The sequence below is a fragment of the Carcharhinus amblyrhynchos genome, chromosome 5 (genome assembly GCF_965287045.1).
Source record: "Carcharhinus amblyrhynchos chromosome 5, sCarAmb.v2.hapA, whole genome shotgun sequence".
In the NCBI taxonomy this organism is placed as follows: domain Eukaryota; kingdom Metazoa; phylum Chordata; class Chondrichthyes; order Carcharhiniformes; family Carcharhinidae; genus Carcharhinus; species Carcharhinus amblyrhynchos.
In genome coordinates this window covers 75,543,895-75,569,809 of record NC_137328.1, presented here as the reverse complement: position 1 = coordinate 75,569,809, position 25,915 = coordinate 75,543,895, and the positions used below count along the sequence as shown (strand labels likewise).

General features: G+C 41.6%; 1 protein-coding gene across 4 annotated transcripts in view; it reads right to left on the bottom strand.

The window, feature by feature from the left end:
- Positions 1-326: 326 nt before the first annotated feature.
- Positions 327-25,915, bottom strand: part of tmem232 (transmembrane protein 232) — a 74,120-nt gene continuing 48,531 nt past the window's right edge. For all 4 annotated transcript variants that reach the window (XM_080189031.1, XM_080189032.1, XM_080189033.1 and 1 more), the window contains 5 exons: positions 22,583-22,799; positions 21,735-21,913; positions 11,588-11,835; positions 9,560-9,653; positions 327-777 (listed from right to left, as the gene is read on the bottom strand). In XM_080189031.1, coding sequence (XP_080045157.1) covers positions 628-777; positions 9,560-9,653; positions 11,588-11,835; positions 21,735-21,913; positions 22,583-22,799 — 888 coding nt within the window. In that variant the 3' untranslated portion in view covers positions 327-627. The remainder of the gene's footprint in view (positions 778-9,559; positions 9,654-11,587; positions 11,836-21,734; positions 21,914-22,582; positions 22,800-25,915) is intronic.

Below are 25,915 nucleotides of genomic sequence, written 5' to 3'. Positions count from 1 at the left end.
CTTATTTCATCTGGCCTATGTGTGGCTTCCATCTCACAATTGCACGGTTGACTCCTAACCGCTTTCTGAATTGATCCAACAACCACTCAGATGTATGAAATTGATACAATGGTTCAAGAAGGTGGTTCATCATCACATTTTTGGGTCAACCATTAATAGGCAACAATACTAGCAATTCCCACATCTAGAGAATGAATTCATAAGAAATATTGAAGATTATTTCTAAACTGATTTTTCTTGAATAGTTTTGTAAGTTTAAAAATAGTGGGTGTGAAGGAATGCCATTACTGTAAAACATTGAATGACTACAAAAACACTCAGTAAAATTGAATATCACTAAAGCTTTAATGAGCTTGATTATTGTAGCGTGCCAATAGCTTGCCTCATGCTGGTACAAAATAGTACCCTACATTTTTCTTGGTTAGCATAGATAGGTATTTAATAGGACACAGAACTGTATTCGTTGATTATAAATAGCACTTCAAAGATTTACTAAAATTGCATTTCTGCTACCTTGTTTTAATGAATTCTGACAGAACATCACAGAGGAAACTGAGGTAGCTACAATATTTTCATAAGGACTCTTCTCCCTCACCCTGGGATGTGGCCATGGATCACAATGAAATTTCACAGATTGTTGTCTTTTTTGCTAAGTTTCTTCTCCTTCCTCTTCATCGTCTCATTAAAATCTTCTGCCATTATTTTCTGTTTCTCTTGGAGTTGCAGCTCCCTTTTCTTTTCTTCATCTTCCATTTTTGCTTGCAGCTCTTTTCTCCACTGTCAGATGAATAAAGTAAAAGCATTAAAATAATATGCATATTTAAATATGATGAAATACAAAAATAAGTTAAATTAATAATGTCAATATAAGTATGTAAGCTTCTGATTTTTTAAACATTTAATGAGAGAATAATGTCTGAAAACATTGAGGGATTTGTAGGAACCTGGGTCAAATTGGGCATTCTACGGGGTGATACTATGTAAGCAAAATGCCAAATATATGAGGACATTGGAATCTGATGTGTGAAGCATAATATAACAACAAGTCAAATTGTTCAAACAAAACGTAAGAATGTTTCTTTGGAAGAACTCTTCAAATGCGAATAATAAAAATATAACAAAACTTACTCCAACTTATAAATCAAAAAAAGGGTTTAATAATGAAACTTCATTACTCCAAACTTGGGGCCACGTCCTGGGCCACTTTAAACTCCCTACAATTCCCAACAGGTTCTTATTTATACTGAGTCAGTTGGCCATTACATCATTCTTAATTGGTTCTATTGGTCACATTACATCCAATACAGAGTTATCATTGCTTACATTCTAACAAGAATAGATGTCTCTTATACATAATGCAGACCTATACACCTACCCACACGTGTATGCTCTGGCACTGGTTCTTCCTCTAGTAATGAGACCAAACAGCAAGTAGGTAGACACGACAACTACTTGGCATTGAAGGGGTAGGGGGTATCTTGACACAAGGCATCACAACTATATAGAACAGGCTTGATGGATCAGATAGTCTTTTTTCGGCCTGATGTTTATGTGTCCAAAGACTTGCCTTTGTTAACAATTTCAAGTGAAGAATTTCAAAATCTCAAAAATCCATGAATTCTACATTGGGAATCATGCATGAATGTTAAGCACAGTTTGGGGCTAGAATGGAGCTTCAGAACTCCATTAAATGACATGTCCAGCTTTCTTATGGTATACAAGAGCTGTGTTAAATGTACAGAAACTTCTCATAGATGAGTTACTAACCATAGCAAAGTTAAAGACTGTAAACCACCAACCGAGAAATCATAACACCTTTCACTAGAAAAAAGGAATGAGCAAAAGGGGATCCACATTGTCCAGGGGAAAAAGAATGAAAAAAATCTTGTTCCCAAAGAGGGATGCATTTGTTCTGCAGCTGAGAAAGTAGGGAAAGAAAGATAGAGAAAAATCAAACTACTGGGTTTTGCTTCCTAAAAATGCAAAGTAATTTTAAAGCCATTTTGGTACAAGACCATCTCAGGCTGAACAACTTTGAGACAGCCATGTATTTTCAGAACGGATATCCAGAGCAAAGGGAAATTCTGGCAAAAACTTGAATTTAAAACCAAAGGTAACACCACAATTGGCCAATACATTTATTTTCTTGCTGTCCAATAATAAAGGAACTTTGCAGTTGTAGTCTAATAGAAAGAGGGAGAATGAAAGGCAACTGAGATTTAGATGCAATAAAGACAGATGGAACAGAGATGGTTACACTAGCCAGTACTGAGTTTACACTATAGCTGGTATGGCTTAATATAGCTACACCTCTGTAGGGATAATGCAATCCCCCCTGACTAATTTCATTTCAGGTAACATCTGAAATTAATCAATATTAGATATCAATATATATAACAGTTCACTTTACTCCCTGGCTCTATTCCTGCGGCAAAGTTTATCTCTGTGAATCAATCCCAATGCTGCAATTTGTTTAATGGGTCTTGGCTGAAAAGTGAAGACAAATGCCAAAGAACAACATGTTATATTCAAAGAAAGGCACCTCAAATGCCTGATATAGGCCATCTGTCACTGTGAAGCATTTGGAACAGTATTTGATGTCAGGGAATGCCAGAACTTTCACATCTTCCAATCTTTTCCCCCAATAGAAGAGACACTCTCAGACTGTTAACAGTGTAGTAAAATAAAAGAGTAGGTAGTTGACAGCATGGCAATGAAAGAAAAGTCAGCTCACTATCCATCAAAATTAAAAATTAACCAAAGATTCTGCATTGATGTAATTTTACAAAAGGAAAGGTAATGTAACTAATAATACAAAGTTATAGATTCGAAAACATCTATATAGAATAGTGAACCTTGTACTTGTCCTTAGAACTACAATTAATTCACATCTGCGTTTTTTAGAGGACGCAGGGGTTAAGACGAACTAAGAAGCTGGATACCTGGAAACAAAAGTATTAAAAATAGCCTCTTTGGAAGATTTTCTAAGATTACAGTCCACTCATTAAAATTGGCAGACTTTGTTTTGTTTTTATTCCAATTCAATCAAATCAAATCCAATTCAGAGTCTCCACAAGTTGAGATAATCCAAGCTGACAAGACAGGGCTCTCACCTCCTGTCTTGGGCTTGATCTACATGATCCAAGCTGATTGGAGTAGGCATAGCCCCTCCTCCAAGGCTTGATCTCATTTGCATCTTAGCCAAAAGGCCGAGATGCCGCTTTTAAAAATTGTGTCAAATGAAGCTAAAATGTAACCTAATGACTTCAACCAAGCACAGCATGTCAATACTACATTTGATCTCAGCCAAAAGGCTGAAAGTAACATCAAATTATTTTTGGGAGTCCAGGTTCAATTCCAGCCTCAGGTCATTGTCTGTGTGGAGTTTGCACATTCTCCTGCGTGGGTTTCTTCCGGATGCTCTGTTTCCTCCCAAAGTCCAATGCTGTGCAAGTTAGGGGATTAGCCATTCTAAATTACCCCTTATTGTTCAAAAATATGTAGATTAAGAGGAGTAGCTATGGTAAAATGTACAGGGTTATGGGGATAGGGTGCGGCAGTGAGCCTGAATAAGAACCCTTGGAGAGTCAGTGCAGACTCGATGGCTGAATGGCCTCTTCTGCACTGTAGGGTTTCTATGATTCTATGAAATGCAACTTAAATATTTATTTTACTAAGGTGTTGCATGTCTTTTTATAATTAGGGGCAAAATAACAATTACAGTATCCTTTGATAAAGTGACAACGCTGGAACAAGAATTAGCTGATTAAAGAATACAGCATAAATTTTTATATAAAATGTTGGAGCAAAAGTAGGTAATTTGGCCCATCAAGGCTGCTCCATTGTTCGATGAGATTGTGACTGATCCGATATAATCCTCAATTTATTTCCTTATTCCCATAACCTTTGATTTCCTTACTGATTAAAAACCTGTCTACCTCAGCCTTGAACATACTTAACAACCCAACCTCTATCGCCCTCTGTGTTAAAGAAATCCACAGATTCACTAATCTCAGAATAAATTCCTCCATCTTAATTGGGTGGCCCCTTACTCTGTGATTATGTTCTCTGCTACAGGGGAAAAAAAACTCTCAGCATCTATCTTGTCAAGTCATCTGAGAATTCTATATGCCTCAATAAAGTCACCTCTCATTCTTCTAAATCCCAATGAGTACAGGCTCAACCAACTCAACCTTTCCTGATAAGAAAATCCCTTCAAACCCGGGATCAATCTAATGAACCTTCTCTGGGCTGCCTCCAATGCCAGTATATCATTCTGTAGCTAAGGAGCCCAAAACTGTTCACAGTATTCCAGGTATGACCTAACCAATGCTTAGTATAGTTTTAGCAAGACTTTCCTATTTCATACTCAATTCCCTGTGAAATAAAGGCCAACTTTCAATTTGCCTTCCCTATTACCCACACATGCTAGCTTTTTGTGATTTATGCACGAGGACACTTAAGTTCTTCTATGCTGCAGGTCATGCCTCATGAATCTGGTTCAACATTTTATTATGATAAGTAAGGAAATTGACTCTGTCTATAAGGACTTCCAGAAGGCATTTAACAAAATTCCACACAAAAAACACAGGGCCGCACGATAGCACAGTGGTTAGCACTGCTGCCTCACAGTACCAGGGATCCGGGTTTGATTCCGGCTTGGGTCACTGTGCAAACTCCACACAGACAATCTCCCCATGTCTACATGGGTTTCCTCTGGTTGCTCCAGTTTCCTCCCACATTCCAAAGATGTGCGGGTTAGGTGGATTGGCCATGCTAAATTGCCCCTCGATGTCAGGGGGAATAGCTAGGGTAAATGCATAGGGTTATGGGGATAGGGCCTGGATGGGATTGTGGTTGGTACAGACTCAATGGGCCAAATGGTCTCCTTCCGTACTGTAGGGATCCTATGAAAAAAATCGGAATGCACAGAATAGTAGAAAACCTTATGACGTGGGCTGGTTATAGGTGAAAAAACAGAGATTAAGGATAAACATTAGTCCCCTGATCGGTAAACAACTGATGTTCCTCACGAATCTGGACTGGAAGCTAAGTTAATGATTTGGATAAAGGAAAAAAAGAATAACACATCCAAGAATATAGAGAGACAGTAAGGTGTGTAGAAGGGAGCAAGAAGTTATAAATGGACACAGACATACTAAAGCTGTGGTAGACAGGGATCAATGTAGGGAAATGTGATATTGTCCTCTTTAGTTCTGAGAAAGAAATGTTAGAATATTTTCTTAATGGTGAGAGACCACAAGATCGTTACTAGGAATTGACCATTTGGCTCCGAGACTATTCTCCCATTCAATAAGATCATGGCTGATCTGCTTCTGGCCTTAACAACATGTTCCTGCTAAACCCCATACTTACCTGAACGAATCTCCGACACGGAGCATTGCAAAGTGCCTCAGCGTGATTCATGTTGATAAGTGGTGGAGGGGGCCTCATCCTGCTGCCAAGACCAGCAGCACAGTGCTGAGCAGGCCACTGCACATGCTCTGATCTGTCACTGTGGTGATTGGCACATGTGCACTGGCCCTTCCTGATTGCTAGCCTTCCCGATCCCAACCCCATTTGATTGCTGGCCTACTGGACTTTGCCCCGATGGCCAGCCCTGAATCACCCCCTACATGGCTAGCTCCGATTGCCCTCCTCATTCGTTCCCCCATCATTTGCAGAGTGGCAGTGGATCACACCCCCCCACCCAGCAATAGCCCCTCCAGTGGGCCCTGCCCCCCCAGGCCTTGTCCCTTGATACTGCCCACTGCCTGCTGGATAGTGCCAAGGTGCTCGGTGGGCAGTGGCAGCTTGCCCCTTGGGAGTCCCAGGATGTCAGGTTGGCAGTGCCCAAGGGGCACCCCCCTGCCCCAACTTCCCGGGGGGCCTCAACAGCCTCTGTCCCACATGGGGTGTGGGTGCCTGCTTCCCATTAGTCAAGAGAAGTGTAAATCCCATTGGTTGGAACCACTCCCTGTTTGCGGGGGAGGGTGAGTTGGTGAGTTGGGGAGTGGGGGAGAAGACACTATCAGGCCTCAAGAATACCATCCCAGGCCCACTAATCATATTACTATGGACAATATTTGTCGTCCATCCCTAACTGCCCATGAATTGAGTGGATTGCTAAGTCATTTCAGAGGGTAGTTAGGAATCAACCACTTAGCTCTGAGTCTGGAATCACATGTAGGCCAGACCTGTAAGAATGACAGATTTCCTGTCATTTAAAGGACATTCAAGAATCACAAAATTGTTACAGCGCAGAAGGAGGCCATTTGGCCCATCAAGTCTGCACCAGCTTTCTGAATGGGCAATTTACTTAGTGTCGTTCTCCTGCCTTCTTCCCATAACACAGCACAGTTTTCTCTTTTAAATAATTGTCTCATTCCGTTTTGGATGCCTTGATTGAACCTGCCTTCACTATATTTTCAGGCAGTGCATTCCAGGCCTCAACCACTCGCTGTTCAGAAAGTTTGTTTTTCTCACATTGTTTTTACTTCTTTTGCAGCTTACTTTAAATCTATGCTCCTTCATCCTCAATCCTTTCACAAGTGGGAATAGTTTCTCCCTATTTACTCTGTTCAGATCCTTCACAGTTTTGTATATTTCTACAGAAAATAGTCCCAACCGCTCCAATCTATTTTCATAACTGAAGTTCCTCATCCCTGGAACAATTCTTGTGGATCTTTTCAACATTCTTCCGAATACCTTCACATCTTTCCAAAAGTTGGCACCCAGTACTGGACCAAAACTCCAAATAAGGCTGAACTAGTGTGTTATACAAGCTGAACATAGCCACCTGGCTCTTGTACTCAATTCTATTATTGATAAAGTCTAGGATACTGTATGCTTTTTAATTGCTCTCTCAACCTTCAATGACATATGCACATATACACCTAGGTCAACCTGCTCCTGCATCCCTTTTACCATTCACATGAATGAACTAGGTGAGTATTTACAACAATCAATGGTGGTTCAATGGTGACCATGAAACTATTTATTAATTGAATTTAAATTCCATCAGCTGCTGTGGTGTAGCATTTGCCTGGATTTCTGAATTCATAGTTCACTTACATTATCACAACACCAACTCTCCAACTGGATCTTTCCACAAAAGATAATGAAAAATAACAACAAAACTTGCATTCATATAGTATTGTTCACCTTATAAAATGTCTTAAGGGGGCATTTTCAGGAACGTTATTTAAAAAATTTGTGACCAAACCACATAGGCAGATAGTAGGGCAAATCCCTCAAAGTTTTGTAAAACAGATAGATTTCACAAAGCATTTTAAAGCAGTAAAGAGAAGTTGGAGCAGAGTGGTCCCTACACAATCCACGGCTGTTATGGGCGTCCATGGGTGGCACGGTGGCACAGTGGTTAGCACTGCTGCCTCATTGATTCCCGGCTTGGGTCACTGTCTGTGTGGAGTTTGCACATTCTCCCATGTCTGCGTGGGTTTCCTCTGGTTTTCCTCCGGGTACTCTGGTTTTCTCCCACCATCTGAAAGACGTGTTGGTTAGGTGCATTGACCTAAACAGGCACCTGAATGTGGCAACTAGGGGAATTTCACAGTAACTTCATTGCAGTGTTAACCTAAGCTTTACTTGTGACTAATAAACAAACTTTATAACTTTGTAATAGGCTGGAGGCAGGATTTACACTCCTAAGGGACAGGAAGTCCTACCTCAGAGAGCTGAGCGCATTCGGATGGCTAGCAGCTCTGACGTCTTGGCAGGAGTGTTGGTCGCCGCTGGGACAGCCGTCAGAGACCAATAGAAATCATTGCTGGAGCCACACACCAGGAGGAATTTTACCAGAATGAGTCTGGCATACTCCAACAAAGCAGGGAGCATCGTGAGGAGCTGGGTTCGAGAAGCCAGGAGCATAGGTAAAGCAAAAAGTGTAAACTTGGGAAAGAGTCGCCTCCGATAGGTACAGGGGAACTGGAGACCCACAATGCACACATACCCCCAGGCCTGACACCAGCCACACAGCTAATGATGCTGGGCTTCCTGTCTGCCATGGGCCTACTCTTGCTACAGGTTAAATAGTGGTGGGGTAAAACAAGGGTCTTAGCCGAGGAGTGGACAGGCTGTCCAATGCCTCCAACGTTTTATGCCAGCGGTGTTCAAAGGTCTGTCAAAGTCCAGCAGTGACATCCCCATCCCGGGTGAGAACAATCCTTACTCTGCAGCCTGGCAGCAGCAGAGGAGTAAACGGTCACTAGACCTAATTCTCTGACCAATCTCAGGGCTCAAGGGGGAAGGCCAGAGTGTCAGTGCCAGGGTGCAGGAGGCAGTGCGAGGTCTGAAGGGGGTCTGAGGAGCTCGGGGACCAGAGGGGAGAATGGGGAATCTAATTGGAGAAGAGAGCGGAGGAAGGGAGCAGAGGGGAGGCGCAGGATGGGTCATCCTCATGCTTGTGTCGGGTGGGGAGGGGGGGAGATGACCTGTAAATAGTGTGGTTGTTGTGGTGGGGGGCGGGGGGGGGGGGGGGGGGGGGGGGTGGGGGGGGGTGCGAGGATGCCCCATTTTTCTGAGGGGCTCATGGTGCTCCCCTGGACCCACGTCTAGCATGCTATGTCCTCGCTTGTGGGTAGCAACTGTAAAGCCTGCCCTGTTCCAATCCCGCTGGCAGGCCGAATGAATGGCGGGAAACTGCTAATTGGGTCATCGAACCTGCTAATGACAGGGCACTATCTATAAAGGTGCCCCAATTTGCGCTGATTATAAAAATTTCCCCCAAGAGTATGTAAAACCACCTTCCCGCACACGTACGGGAGCGATTCCCTTGCCCACACCACAAGCACTGGGGCAACATCCTCAGTACACAGGCATTAGGGAACCATGCTCCAACCAACAACGTCCTAAGGAAGCATTGGGGAAGAGAGTGTCATAAGATCTGGAGAGAAAACCGAGCCATTTTCTCACCAGAAACAACACTCTGCCTTTTGCTTGCTATGATTTGCCTGGAAAGTGAATAAGGATTGATCCTGTTGAATACAAGAGGTGATGGTGCAAAAATGAAAAGAGAAATCACTGTGAAGCAGGTGATTTCCTAGTTACAATCAGATAGATAAGATCTACAATCTCACCCAGGTGAATGGAGGAAAGATACTGGAGGATGATGTGGCTAAAATGGTGTTGATATTTCAAAACTGAAAGATTTTTGCTCGACAAGGGTGTCAAAGTAAATAGATCAAAGATGGGTAGCTTCATGGCTGTTTCTTGAGCATTAATATTGCATTTTAAATGTAATTCATATCTTCAGTTGAATTCTTCTCAGTGGTTGCTTCCCTGGTAACCTTGGGCATTTTACCACGTTACAGGTGCTATATAAATGCAATTTGTTATTGTTGTAATAATTCAGATACAAGTCATGGTCTTCTTACCAGGAATATCATCATGACACTCAGCACAACTAATTTCATGTAGTTTGTCAAATGGAAAGTAAGTTCAGTTCAGAACTAAACCCAATTAAAACGATCAGCTTCTTAGAGTTATAGAGAACTTGATAGAATTTAAAATGAAGTAGCTTATTGGTAATAGAAATTACCTGATCTTCCACTATTCTCCGCAGATTGAAGTTTGTACGAGAATTGAAATCAGGGATTGATTCACGATCTGCTTGTGCTAACATTATTTCTTGCCTGAAATAAAACATGATTTTGTAGTTACATTAACAATTTACTTTCGGAAGTGTTAAAGAAATCAGTAAGAAGTAGAGAATGCAAAATATTCAATATTATAAGACGAGTGAAAATATTTTGGCTGTGAACAATGCTTTGGGAGATGACATTTAAAACAAATCTGTAGAAAATTGACAAGACAAAAGAGGACTGATCTTACTTCCACTATTTAATATGTGTTGTTACATGTTACTGTGTTTTTTCATAGAAAAATAGAATCCTATAGTGCACAAGGAGACCATTCGGCCCATCGAGACACCATCAACCACAATCCCACCCAGGCCTTATCCCCATAACCCCATGCATTTACCCGGTCAGTCCCCTGACACCAAGGGGTAATTTAGCATGGCCAATCCACCTAATCTGCATATCTTTGGACTGTGGGAGGAAACCAGAGCATCTGGATGAAACGCAGACACGGGGAGAATGTGCAAATTCCCCACAGACAGTGACCCAAGGGAGGAATTGAACCAGGGTCCCTGGCACTGCGAGACAGCAGTGTTAACAATTGTGCCACTGTGCTGCCCACTTTAGAATGGATTTAACTGCAAGATTAGCTATCTGTAAGTCAACATCACTCTGATTCATTCTTTGCATCATTAAAATGCATTGTTAAAGTAATTAGTCCAGATACATACAGTCGGTTGGAGTACTACGCATGGTGGTCTAGAAAATATAGTTAGATTGAAGTGGTTTTGAATAAACAAGGTTGTGATGTACTTACCTCAATGCTAATTTATACATTTTAATGGGCAAATAGGTGTACATAACAATCAAATGCAGAATTAACATGCCACGATGAAAATTATAATGCAGCTTGTATAATATATATCAGCTAAGCAGATATATATTACTTATCCTATTTGTATTATTTAAAAATATCCTCATTACAATATTTTGAAGTGTGAAGACTAAAACTAATTTCCTCCTCCATTTAATAATTGAGATATTTTAGTTCGACCCCTGAAATATAAAAAATTGTTAAGAACGACTTGTTGATATAATTGTGCCTCACTCCAGCAGTGTCCCTTTTTTGCTGGGCTAGACACATACTGCTGCAGAAAATTGTCCTGAAAACAATCTAGGAACTCTTGCCCCTCTCTGCCTCTTACTATCCCAGTCTATATTTGGGTAGATAAAGTTCCCCATCATAGTTGGTCTATTATTTATATCAGCACTTCAGGCAATTGCAATGCAAATCCTTACCTGGAAAGTTCCATGTGGGATTCTCCATTGCATCTTTGGTGTATTCCCCAAATCCGACAGTGGGGAGCTCAGAGGTTATGGACCCATTTTCTAAAACTGTTGATGACCATCTATTTATTTTAGATTGTTTACTGTTGTTTGGTTAACACCATAGAACTTGCACCTGAGCCACTCAGTATACCATTTAAGCTTTGCTCAATGTGTACAGCCCAGCTCCAAGTAAACTCACATGACTACAAATTTTCTTTAGCAAACAATATATGCAATGTAGATTTCTATAATCTATAGACTTTGCCTTTGTCCACATTGTCCACTTTGGTATTCTAGCTGTCATTTCTTCCTCAAATTGGTTCTATTCTGCAATATTCCATCATGTTCCTCCCTCTTGTTCCTGTCGTGTTTAAAAATCTATGGACCATTTTTCACATAAAATATGCAAAAAAGTAGTGATTTTGAGTGTTTTTAGAAATCAAAATGTATTCAAAGAAGCTAAAAAAAAAGTTGGGGAAATGTTACTGTCAATCTCTGTCCGTACCTCCAGTGTCTGACACCATCACTGCTGGTGCGAGCTCTATGAAACAATAGATCTTACCCTTTTTTAAAAAAAAAATTTTGTAGTTGAATTATTATGGCTGGAAAATAAGAATAACTGCAGTTCAAAGTGAGTACCATGTCAAATCTATTCTTACCCGAGTGAAAGACGAGCCACTGTTTTTTCCACCTTCAATTGTTTCTGAACTGGAGACCTGGAACGAATGGGCTGTTGCGGTTCCATTCGAGGCAAAGCAATATAAGGAACCATAGGAGGCAGGCAAAACTGAGACAAAATGTTTGCTATTCGCCATCCCAGAAAGTGAATTACTACTGAGCTCCTGAAAGATGATGATGTTTTACAGCTTGCATTGATGAAAGGATTTATTGGGCCATTCAATTCCGCCTAGGAAAATAAAAAAAATGGACAAATCAAGTGCAACCCAATAAGCAATATTTGTTCATTGTCAGTGTGTGATTAGTACCGTACAACACACTTGCAATGATGATTTATTTTCTCCAGAGTTTCCGCAACTGCGACACTGAAGTTGTGATGAACCTTTTTGGAGATCCAATATTAGAGTGTCCACTGCTCTTGTTTTATAGAGTCACTTAGTTACTTGCCATTGAGGCTCACTGCTACATGTAACATTATTTAAAGAACGTACACAAAGATCACAATCACAACTGCCTACTTCAAACTATTTGTGTGAGCTACTCCATTTTAGAAGAAAATGCAGGATGATGAGCCAAATGTTTGACCATCTTTGCTTGAACAGATATTTGTACCCATAATTTCTAATTGAAATGTGTTTTTAAGTCACTGAGTGCATTTCTAAAAGCTGTGTACTTGGCCAGTCTGGTGTTTCGAGCAGCAAATCGCTGGTAAAAATTTTGGCACAAAATTCCAGCGGAAACACAGAAAGAACATGAATCAGGAGAACTGTAAAACGGTGCAGAGTCTATGCTCTATGAATCTAACCCAGTTCTACAATACCATAGAACTATAGAAAATTACAGCTCAGAAACAGGCCTTTTGGCCCTTCTTGTCTGTGCCGAACTATTTTTTGCTGAGTCCCACTGACCTGCACTTGAACCAATTCCCTCCACGCCCCTCTCATCCATGAACCTGTCCAAGTTTGTCTTAAATGATAAAAGTGACCCCGCATTTACCACTTTATCGGGCACCACATTCCACACTCCCACTACTCTCTGTGTGAAGAAGCCCCCCCTAATATTCCCTTTAAACTTTTCTCCTTTCACCCTTAACCCATGCCGTCTGGTTTTTTTCTCTAGCCTCAGTGGAAAAAGCCTGCTTGCACTCACTCTATCTATACCCATTAAAATCTTGTACACCTCTATCAAATCTCCCCTCATTCTTCTACGCTACAGGGAATAAAGTCCTAACCTATTCAATCTCTCTCCATAACTCAGCTTCTCAAGTCCTGGCAACATCCTTGTGAACCTTCTCCGCATTCTTTCAGCCTTATTTACATCCTTCCTGTAACTAGGTGACCAAAACTGTATATGATACTCTAAATTCGACCAATGCCTTATATAACCTTACCATAACACTCCAACTTTTATACTCAATACTCCAATTTATAAAGGCCAATGTACCAAAAGCACTCTTTACGACCCTACCCACCTGTGACATCACTTTTAGGGAATTCTGTACCTGTATTCCCAGATCCCTCTGTTCAACTGCACTCTTCAGAGTCCTACCATTTACCCTGTACGTTTTACTTTGGTTTGTCCTTCCAAAGTGCAATACCTCACACTTGTCTGCATTAAATTCCATTTGCCATTTTTCAGCCCATTTTTCTAGTAGGTCCAAGTCCCTCTGCAAGCTTTGAAAACCTTCCTCACTGTCCACGACACCTCCAATCTTTGTATTATCAGCAAATTTACTGATCCAATTTACCACATTATCATCCAGATCATTGATATAGATGACAAATAACGATGGACCTAACACCGATCCCTGCGGCACTCCATTAGTCACAGGCCTCCACTCACAGAAGCAATCCTCCACAACCACTCTCTGGCTTCTTCCATTGAGCCAGTGTCTAATCCAATTTACAACCTCCCTATGTATACCTAGCAACTGAACCTTCCTAACTAACCTCCCATGAGGGACCTTGTCAAAGGTCTTGCTGAAATCCAGGTAGACAACATCCACCGCCTTCCCTTCATCCACTTTCCTGGTGACCTCCTCGAAAAACTCTAATAGATTGGTCAAACATGACCTACCACGCACAAAGCCATGTTGACTCTCCCTAATAAGTCCCTGTCTATCCAAATATTTGTAGATCCTATCCCTCACCACACCTTCCAATAACTTGCCAACCACTGATGTCAAACTTACTGGCTTGTAATTTCCCGGATTTCTTTTGGAACCTTTTTTAAGCAACAGAACAACATCAGCCACCTTCCAATCATCTAGCACCTCCCCCGTGAATATTGACATTTTAACTATGTCTGCCAGGGCCCCTGCAAGTTCAATACTAGCCTCCCTCAAGGTCCGTGGGAATACCCTGTCCAGTCCTGGGGATTTATCCACTCTGATTTGCCTCAAGACAGCCAGCACCTCCTCCTCTTTAATCTGTAAAGGTTCCATGACCTCCCTATCTGTTTGCCCAATTTCCGTAGACTCCATGCCCGTTTCCTCAGTAAATACGGATATCTTTAGATAATGGCTTAGTGGTACCATTCTAAGTTAGTGGCCTTCTCGATGCACACACCAATATGCTGCTAGACAATATAAACAACTGAGTAGCACAGATATCAGCGCTAAATCATTTGCATCAGAATACCCCATCCAGCATGTACGAGAGAATTCAGAATAACCTAGGACTAAAAGACTAACTGATCAGAGTACATTAATTTAGCGAAGTCACAAATTGCTTGCAATATATTTTACAAAAGTACTGTTTGTATAGAAACATATATAACTCACTGTTAGAGAATTTAAACAAATATCTATGAAAACATATATTCTGTACTGAAAGCATACACCTTGGCTAATGGTGAGATGCAGTATAGGGAAGAGATAGAGAACCTGGTGAACTAGTGCAACAGCAATAATCTCTCCCTCAATGTCAATGAAACAAAGGAGATAGTCATCAACTTCAGGAAGTGTAGAGTAGGTTATGCCCCTGTCTATATCAATGAGGACAAAGTAGAAATGGTTGACAGCTTCATGTTATTAGGTGTCCAGATCACCAGCAACCTGTTCTAGTTCCTCAATGTGGATGCTACAGTTAAGAAAGTCCACCAACACCTCTACTTTCTTGGCAGAATAAGGAAATTTGGCATGTCTGCTACAATTCCCACCAACCTCTACAGGTGCACTATAGAAAGCATTCTTTCTGGTTGTATTACAGCTTGGTATGGCTCCTGCTTTGTCCAAGACCACAAGAAACTACAAAACGTCATGAACGAAGCCCAGCCCTTCACTCAAACTAGCCTCCCATCCACTGACACAGTCTACACTTCCCACTGCCTTGGAAAAGTAGCCTGTTTAAATAATTAAAGACCTCATGCACCCCGGACGTACACTCTTCCACCTTCTTTCATCAGGAAAAAGATACAAAAGTCTGAGGACACGTACGAACCAACTCAAGAACAGCTTTTTCCCTGCTGCCATCAAACTTTTGAATGGGCCTACCTCACATTAAGTTGATCTTTCTCTAAACCCTAGTTATGACTGTAAAACTACATTTTGCACACTCTCTTTTCCTTCTCTATGTATGGTGTGCTTTGGCTTTTCTAGCATGCAAGAAACAATATTTTTCACTCTGTACTAATACATGTGACAATGATAAATCAAATCAAATAACGACATACTGCTCTATGGCATGAGATGTTGTCAAGTGAAAAGAACCACATTCCTCGGGACAATGCGGCTGTTGAGCAAAGGGAAAAGAACTCATGTCAGTGTGGGCTTCAAACAGTACTAGAGGTCCCAGGCAGTTAATGAAGGGAACATGCACTCTACTCGATAAGAAAATATCAGGTGACTGTGAGACAGACTTCCAAAGTTCACGAACTTACGTAGTCCCATGCTGTAAGAACATAAGAAATAGGAGCAGGAGTAGGCCATCTAGCCCTTCGAGCCTGCCCCGCCATTCAATAAGATCATGGCTGATCTGTCGTGGCTCAGTTCCACATTCCCGCCCTCTCCCCATAACCCTTAATCCCCTCTCTCATCAAAAACCCATCAACCCGCGTCTTAAAAATATTTAGCGAGGTAGCCTCCACCACTTCAACGGGCAGAGAATTCCAGAGATTCACCACCCTTTGAGTGGAGGAGTTCTTCCTCAACTCCGTTCTAAACCGCGCCCCCCCCTTTATCTTGAGGCTGTGCCCCCTAGTCCTACTGTCCTTTCTGAGCGGGAAGAGTCTCTCCACCTCTATCCTATCCATCCCATTCATCATCTTATACGTCTCAATGAGATCTCCCCTCATTCTTCTAAACTCTAACAAGTACAAGCCTAGTTTATTCAGCCTCTCCTCATAGCTCAACCCCCTCAACTCCGGCATCAGCCTAGTAAACCTCCTCTGCACTCCCTCCAAGGCTAAAATATCCTTGCGTAAGTACGGTGCCCAAAACTGCGCACAGTACTCCAGCTGCGGCCTCACCAATGCCCTATATAGCCGCAGCAAGACCTCCCTACTTTTATATTCAATCCCCCTCGCTATGAAGGCCAGCATCCCATTCGCCTTCCAGACCACCTGCAAGCTGGGTTTTTGCGACTCATGCACAAGGACCCCGAGGCCCCTCTGCACCGTCACCTGCTGCAGTTTTTCTCCACGTAAGTAATAATCCTTCTTACCATTATTCCTACCAAAGTGTCAGAGAGTAAATGTAATAGGCCAAGGTAAATAATCCATACTAATAATGATTGGTTCATACCTGACTGGGTATGAGCCAAAATTGTATAATTGTAACACAGAGTAATGTAATTTCAGAGTAGATTTGGATTGTCCCAAATCTCTCTCCCACATGCGTGAACCAAGCTTGAGAAATAAAGAAACGTCTTCAACCAGAATACTGTCGACATGAGTCTTGTGTTAGCTGAGAAAGCCAGCATAATACATGGTCTCTGAAAAAAGTTCCAACTAAAATACAATCAACTGAGACACACAGATATCAGCACAAAATCAATTGTATCAGACTACCCCATTCAGCTTTCAAACTGGAAGAATGTAAACAGGTCCTTTTGTGAACAGGCATATCAAGAGGACAAATACTTGGTTGTCAAATGTTACCTAAACAAAAGCCACCTACTGCAGTTGCTGAAAATTTGAAATATTAAACAGAAAATGCTGGAAAAACTCATGGGGTCAGACAACATTTGTGGACTTCTCTTGCTTTGTCTCTTTTCCTTGCAACTGTCGATGTGTGATTGTGGCCAGCTGTTTCTCCTCTTCATCTTCTCTAGCATTTCAAACACAAAATCAATGTTGCCAGCCATGCATTTTACTGAAGATCCTGGTCAAAATTCCATTCTGGAGTAGTTCAACATCAGTTACAACAGTCAAAACAACAAAAGAGCAGATCAGCTTGTAAAATGAACTTATCAGTAACTTACCTGGAAACAGCTTATAATCCTTTTAAATAACCCAAGAAATAGAATCCCTTTGACTGCCCCCACCCATGATTTGTGGGCTTGTTACAGAACTTGCAAACAGCATTCTAAATTTATTAAATATAACATCTGGATCTGGATGCAGGTATTGACCACATAGGACCATAGAATGTTATGGCAGAGGAATATCCAATTTGATCAGTCCATTGTGCTGCGCCAAAAAATTAAAAACTAGCTGCTTGTTTCAATCCCACTCTCCAGCGCCCAGTCCTTGCAGGTTACAGCACTTCAGGTGTAGATCCAGGTCCCTTTTAAATGATTTGAGGGTTCCTACCTCTTCACCAAACCAGGTAGCGAATTCCAAAAACTGACCGCATTCAAGGTGAAGAAGTTTTTACTCGTATCATCTCTAATCTTTCTACCAATCACCTTAAATCTGTGCCTGCTGGTAACTGACCTCTTTGCTTGGTGGATCAGGGCAACTCTATCTGGGCCCCTCATAATCTTGTGCACCTCAATTAGGTCACCCCTCAGAGTTCTCAGATCCAAGTAAAACAACCCCTGTCTATCAAATTTCTCCTTGTAGCTGCAATTTTCATGTCCTGGAAACATTTTTGTAAATCTCTTCTGCCCTCTCTCTGTAATATGCAATCAGAACTGTGCACAAAATTCCAGCTGCGGCCTAACTGGTGTTTTACACAGTTCCATCATTACATCCCTGCTTTTGTATTCTATACCGCACCCAGTAAAGGAAAGCATTCCATATCCTTTCTTTACCACCTTATCCAACTGTTCTGCCACCTTCAGGGATTGTGAACATGCACTTCAAGGTCTCTCACTTCCTCTGTTCCTCCCAGTATCCTCACATTTATTGTATCTCCCCTAGCTTTGTTTGCCCTCCCCAAATACATTAAGTAATTCACATTTTCTGTGATTGAATTATATTTGCCACTTTGCCACCCACTCACTGAAACCATTGACATCTTCGAAAGTGGATAAGTAACTAGGGCCAAAGGGATTGTATCCCAGTAAACCAGGGAGGAAATAGTGGATGATCTGAGCATCATTTTCCAATCCTCATTAGATACAGACAAGGTCACAGAGGATTGGAGGTATCATTATTTTAAAAACATGTGAGGGATACGTGAAGAAACTGTAGGCCAGTCTGACTTTGGTGCTGAGCAAATTATTGGAAATAATTCTGAGAGACAGAATAAACTGTTACTTAGAAAGGCATGGATTGATCAGAGATAGCATGGTTTTGTTAGGGGAAGGTATGCTTTATTAACGTAATCAAACTTTTTGAGGAATTAGCAAAGAGGATTGATGAGGATAGTGCAATGGATGTTGTCTACATGGATTTCAGCAAAACATTTGACAAGGTTCCACATGGTCCGAAAAACAAGACATCATGGGATACAGGTTGGATCCAAAATTGGCTCAGTGACAGGAAACAAAGGGTAATGGTTGACTGACATTTTTGCAAATAGAAAAGTTTCCGGCGGTGTTCTGTATGGCTGTGTTGGAGCTTTTGCTGTTTGTTGTATATGTTAATCATTTAGACTTAAATGCGGGAGGTATGATTGGGAAATTTGCAGATGACACAAAAATTGGTTGTGTGGTTGATATCCCTTTTGCTATTTGTCAACTCCAGAATTATAGCACTGGTTCAGTTAAGTGGGCAGAGAAGTGGCAAATGGAATTCAATCTGCACAGAAGTGTGAAGTAATGCGTCTGAGAAGGGCAACAAAGCAAGGAAATACCCAATAATTTGGAAAGGTTTTGAGCAAGTGAGAGATCTTAAGAGTGTATGTCCACAGATTTCTGAAGGTAGTAGGACAAGTGGACAAGGTGTTCAAGAAAGGATATGGAATTCTTTCCTTTATTGGACAAGATACTGAATACAAATATAAAAGCAAAAAGCTGCAGACGCTGGAAATCTGAAAAAAAAGCAGATAATGCTGAAAAACTCAGTCGGTCTAGCAACATCTGTGGTGAATGAAATACAGTTATTTTGAGTCTGTATGACTCTTCCTCAGAGCTAAAGAGAGAGAGAAATGTGATGGATTATATAGTGTATGAGAGGAAGTGTAACAGCTGGAGTGGATGAGTAGGTGAAAGCTAGGAAAGATTGCAACAAAGATGTGTAGGTCATGAGAAGGAAGAAGTGTTAATGGCAATGTGAAGGGCTATAGAATGTGCTAAAAGTGACATAAAAGATATCAGAAAGTGTTAATGGGTAATCAAAGGTCTGTGAAAGCAAAACTAAACAAGTGGCAAATGGCCCAATGTTGGAGGGGGGCAGTCATACAAGGACAAAAATGTTTTTTTGATACAAAAAAGGCCAAGATGGAGGAGAATCCATCTGTTACTTGCCATTTAGTTGTGCTTTCACTAAGCACTGATGGGGGAACCCAGTGTATTCATGCAAAAGAAAAGGTTGAAGCACTTGCAACAATCTTCAGCCAGAACAGACAAGTGAATGATCCATCTCAGCCTCCTGTGGAAGTCCCCAGCATCACAGATGCTAGTCTTTAGCCAAATTCGGTCACTGTTTAATAGCAAGAAACGACTCAATCATTGGATACTGCAATGGCTAAAGGCCCTGACAACACTCTAGCAACAGCATTGAAGACTTGTCCTCCAGATTTAGCTGTGCCCTTAGCCAAGCTGTTCCAGTGTGGATACAACAATATGGAAAACTGCCTAGGTAGGTGCTGTTCACAAAAAGCAGGACAAATTTAACCAGGCCAATAACTGGTCCATAAGTCTACTGTGAATCATAGTCATACCTGGTACAGAGGAAGATGATTGTGGTTGTAAGTGGTCGATCATCTCAGCCCCAGACATTACTGCAGGAGTCCCTCAGGATAGTATTCCAGGCCCAACCATCTTCAGCTGCTTCAATGATCTTCCCTCCATCATAAGGTCAGAAGATGGATGTTTGATGACTACACAATGTTCAGCACTATTCACAACTCCTCAGACACTATAGCAGTTCACGACTATATGTAGCAAGACCTGGACAAACTCAGATTGGGGTCTCAAGTGGAAAGTAACAAGTGCCAAGAAATTACCAACTCCAAGGAAAGACAATCTGACCATCTGCCTTTGATACTCAATGGCATTATCAACATTGACTACCCCACTATCAATGTTCTGGGGGTCACGTTTGGCCAGAAACTGAACTGGACAAGCCACATAAATACTGCGGCGACAACAGCAGGTCAGAGGCTAGGAATTATATGGAGAGTAACTCACCTCCTGACTCCTTATAACCTGTCCACTATCTATAAGGTACAAGTCAGTAGTTTGATAGAATACTCTTGGATGAGTTCAACTCCAACAACACTCAAGAAGCTCAACATCATCCAGTCCACAGCAGACTGTGGGATTGACACTCCATCCATCACTGAAGTTCAGTGGCAACAGCGTGTACCATCTACAAGATGCACTGAGCAACTCACCAAAGCTCTTTCGACAGCACCTTCCAAACCTGTGATCTCTATCATCTAGAATACAAGGACAGCAGATGCACGCAAACACCATCACCATGGGACCAAGTTCCTCTCCAAGTCACACACCTTGTCTTGGAAATACTTCACCATTCCTTCACTTATCATGGAGTCAAAATCCTGGAACTCCCTCTCTAACAGCACTTTGGCTGTACCTACACTACATGGACTGCAGTGGTTCAAGAAGGCAGATCATCACCACCTTCTCAAGGGCATTTAGGGATGGGAAATAAATGCTGGTCCAGTGTCTACATCCCATGAAAGAATAAAAGAATCTCAATGCAAAAGCAAACTATTGCAGATATTGGAAATCTGAAATAAAAACTAAACAGTTGGCCACACAGCATTGATGGAAAGAGCATTTCATATTATTGACCTGAATTGGTCGGATTTCATCATAATCTTTATATTAGAACTAGGCGATTAAAGAAGTGAAATCACAAAGAGTAGTTGAAATCTGCCTCATTCCCTGCAAAGAACATGGATGCTGAATTAATGGAAAAATTTAAGACTCAGAGCAATATTGACTGTTTTTCTTAAGGAATATGGAGCAGAGATATTTGCTTCATCTCCTTCCACTGGCAGAGGGTGGCACATATATGGAATGAGCTGCCACAGAAAGTGGTTGAGGCAGTTACAATAGCAACATTTAAGAAGTATTTGGGTAAGTACACGGATGGGAAAGGATTCGAGGGAAATGGGCCAAATGTGAGCAATTAGGACTAGGTGGGAGGGCACTATGGTCAGTATGGATCAGTTGGGCTGAAGGGTCTGTTTCCATGCTGCACTGCTCTATAACTCTATGACCTTAATTGTGAGTAATGGAGTTGAGATACGGATCAGCCATGACCTAATTAAGTGGCACAATATACTTGAGGGCCCGAATAGCCTACTCCTGTGTCTATGCTCCTGTTTGAATGACTCAATGATCCAGCACCCTGCTCCTAAGTAGGGCACTGAGACCACTTTGAGTTTACCTGAGTAGCAATGAGACTTTAATGAACCTAGAAGATGCATGCTGTACACATCCTTGGTGACTTATTGCTTCCATACCACATTATCCTATGCTAGGTGGAATGGGTATATGATTAATACAAATTGTTTCTGGTATGATAGAATGAACATACTTATTCCAACTGAATTTATGGCAACTAAATTTTGACTCAACTATCCATACTCCCATATACACAAATTACCTCAGCTACTTTAATGGCTGCCAGGACACGAGGGTCCTGCTCCAAGCTTTGGTGTTTCTGCAGAGCATTCCATGCGGCATTCCTTAACCCCTCTTGGTTTTTGTCACCATAAAGAATGTGACAGATCTTTTCCAAACTGTATGCTGCTCCATAGCGAACCCGCCAGCCATTATCCTGATCTGCGAATTAAATAATAATGGGAACATTGTAATAAAATAATCACTTTGTTCTTTTGTCTTTGTTTTTATGTATGATTTTACATTGCTTTAAACATTTTTATTTATACTTCCTGATTTAGACCTTGGGAAGTCTGCAAACATTCGAAAAAGGTGGATTGGACCAGCTGAGGAAGATCTGCCACAGATTTTTGATAGATCCCATTTTTGCCAGGAGGGAAAAACCTGGGGAAAACTTGAACTCAGCAGGGCCATTTGAACTCTACGCTGAATTGGCCTCAATAGCAAAAATCAAGGCCTGTGTATCTCAAGGAAGACATTGTGCTTCTCAAACGTCACAGAATTCATAAAGGTGTCTCTATATATTGCATTATGTCACTCAAAAACTGACTAAATGTCTAACTGTAAGCATGACGAATGGTAAACATCAGTCATTCACAACCAATCACAAAATCTGGCCCATTATAAATAGAATTTGGAACAAATTGAAACGAGAAAAATTTGACAACAGTAGGTTAGATTGTACAGACACGAACTGAATGCTGATGTGAAGTTCATAATAAATAGCTAGATAGATACAGAAATATAATGTAAATACCAGCATTATCACTGGTGCTTTACTACCAATTCTGATCTTTTATTATTTAATTTGCATTTCTCATTGGCACTTACCATCTCCTGGTGTTGTTGCTGGCTGAATCTGTAGTAGTTGAAGCAATCCTGGCGCGTTTGTCCTATTAGGTAACTTTGATGAATTTCCACACCCAATTAGAGCAGCCTTTTGGATTTCTGAGGTGCTGCCATAGAGACAAATGTCTCCTAGTATACAGCAATAGAGATGGCTTAGCTGCAAGGAACAAACATGCTGATTTTCTGTGCTCACATCTTCCTAAAAGTAAAATACATCTATTATTAGATGTTGGTTTCAGATTTTTAAGTTTACAATACTAACAGCATGAATTTCTGCAGTCATTTGTTCTATCATAATGCTGCTAAAGGATAACTTGTACACTTTTGCAGTTTTATGCAAGAAAAGACAATCTAATAAGGAATGTCCACTGTGTCAGAATCTGTCCTTTCCATAACATAAGCGATTTGGCTGGTGTTGTGCATTCCAATCTGCAAAATTCTCTACTGTTCCAGGCCCCTGATAATTATAAATGAGGCACTATGGGAAAGCAGTTCTTAGGGTAAAGTAAGTATGCAACCACAACTTATACAGGGCCTTTAACATTGTAAAATGTCTCAAGGTGCTTCGCAGGAGTGTTACCAAAGAAAATTTGACATTGAGCCATATACAGAAATAGTAGGACAGGTGATTAAAATGCAAGAAGTCAGAATGGCTAATAAAGGGCAGAATTCAAGAGGGATGTAGAAATGAAGAAAGTCACAGAAATAAGGAGAACCAAGGACATGGAGCAATTTGAATTTTAAAATCAAATGGTTGCCAACCAGGAGCCAATATAGGTCAGCAATCATGGAGCTGATGTAATTTAACGTAGGCAACATAGCTTTGGTTGATTATGAAGAATAGAAGATGGGTAGCCATACAGGACAACTTTGGAATAGTCGAATCTATACGTAACAAAGGCATGATTGAGGGTTTTGGCAGTAGATTAGCTGAGGCGGAGATGGAGTAGAGAAATGCTACAGAGCTTGAAGTAGATGGTCTGGAGCAAATATATGATTGGAACCTCATTTAAAGGGCAATACAACACCATTAATATGAATAGTCCAATTCAGCCTCAGACAGTTGTTACAGGGAGAGATGAAGTTGGTGCTAGGGAGGTGGTGGTAACTTTAGTCTTCCCAATTTTAGGCTGAGGTGTTGTGAAATAAAGCACAGTTTCTTTACAGCTGATTCCTGATGTTATTATAGCTGGAAAATCCTGACCTTAGCTGCAGGAAACTTCTGTTCGTCAGTACTGAATGTCAAACAGACAGTGTGACAAATCAAAAACAGTGTAGGGGTCAAAAAGAGTCATGGTGAGGTAACAGCTTAGTGTCATCAACATAATATTATGTGCTCAGATGACATTGTCAAGGGTGGCATCAGATAGAAATGGAATAGAAGGGGGAAAATTAAACTTCTTTGCATGACTCCAGAGCTAACAAGAAGGGGCCAAGAAGAGAAGCAATTTCAGGTGATTCTGAGTTCACAACTGACTCGGTAAAATTGAATCCAGGAAGAGTGCAGGCCCACCTACTTATGTAGACAGCAGAGAAGAAGCAATGGAGGAGAAGTTGTAATTAACTGTTTCAGAGGCAGCAGGCAGGTCAAGAAAAGTTAAGAGGGATAGTTTACCAAGGTCATTATCAAATAGGATGTCATCTATAACTCTGGGGCAGTCAATGAAAGTGGAGAACTAGGGATAACAGGCAATTAGGAAGGCTGTGATGACTTCAGCCAGGCTAATGAGGTTGGCTTGCTACAGTATGAACTACCTGATGAGTCTCTCTCCTTCCACGCCCGCTTGGTACCGCAGGGGCTGGGTATATTATCGACCCTGACAATCGCCTTTTGATTTAATATTTTAAGTTTCCTTTCAACTTTGTTTTTTGTTTGGGTCTTTCCCCTCTTCCTTTTGGGGGGCTGCTCCTCTTAATTTGTCCCTAAGTTAATTTGAGTTCGATTTTGCGTAAGTACGGCGCCCAAAACTGCAGACAGTACTTCAGCTGCGGCCTCACCAATGCCCTATATAGCCGCAGCAAGACCTCCCTACTTTTATATTCAATCCCCCTCACTATGAAGGCCAGCATCCCATTCGCCTTCCTGACCACCTGCTGCACCTGCAAGCTGGGTTTTTGCGACTCGTGCACAAGGACCCTGAGGTCCCTCTGCACCGTCGCCTGCTGCAGTTTTTTTCCACGTTAGTAATAATCCTTCCTACCATTATTCCTACCAAAGTGGACCACCTCGCACTTGCCAACATTAAATTCCATTTGCCTCCACCAATCTTGGTGTCATCAGCAAATTTTGACACCATACACTCGGTGTTCTCCTCCAGATCATCTATATAAATGGTAAATAACTGAGGCCCCACCACCGACCCAAGGCACTCCACTAGTCACCAACCGCCTATCCGAATAGCACCCATTAACCCCCACTCTCTGCCTCCTATTTGACAACCAGTCCTCTATCCACGCTAACACCCTACCCCCAACTCCATGTCCCCTGACCTTCTGCAATAACCTCTTGTGAGGTACCTTGTCAAACGCCTTCTGAAAATCAAGAAAGACCACATCCACCGGCTCTCCTCTATCCACCGCCCTAGACACATCCTTATAGAACTCCAGTAAATTTGTCAGACACGACTTCCCCTTAACGAAACCATGCTGCGTCTGCTCTATCAAGCAATTCCCCTCAAGATGCCTCGCTATTTCCTTCTTGATGACGGATTCTAACATTTTACCTACAACAGACGTTAAACTAACCGGCCTATAATTCCCCGCCTTTTGCCTGGCACCCTTCTTAAACAACGGCGTAACATTAGCCGCTTTCCAATCTTCCGGCACTTCCCTGGAATCCAGCGACGTCTGGAAAATAACCACCAAGGCATCCACTATCACCTCCGCCATTTCTTTCAGAACCCTTGGATGCATTCCATCCGGTCCTGGGGACTTGTCCACAATCAGTCCCTCCAGTCTGTCGAGCACTGCCTCTCTAGTAACAGTAATGTCATTGAGGCCCTCCAGTCCTACCACCTTTCCATCTCTAACACCCGGCAAATTATTCACGTCCTCCTCCGTGAAGACCGAAACAAAAAAGTTATTCAAGACCTCAGCCATTTCCCCATCCCCTACCACTAAGTCCCACTTCTCATCCTCTAAGGGTCCAACGTTCACCCTAGCCAGCCTCTTCCTTTTTATATACATATAAAAACTCTTGCTATCCTTTTTTATATTAAGCGCTAGCCCAGCTTCATAGTTTCTCCTACCCTTCTTTATCAATTTCTTTGTCAATCTTTGTTGACATTTAAACCTCTCCCAATCCTCTTCTCGCCC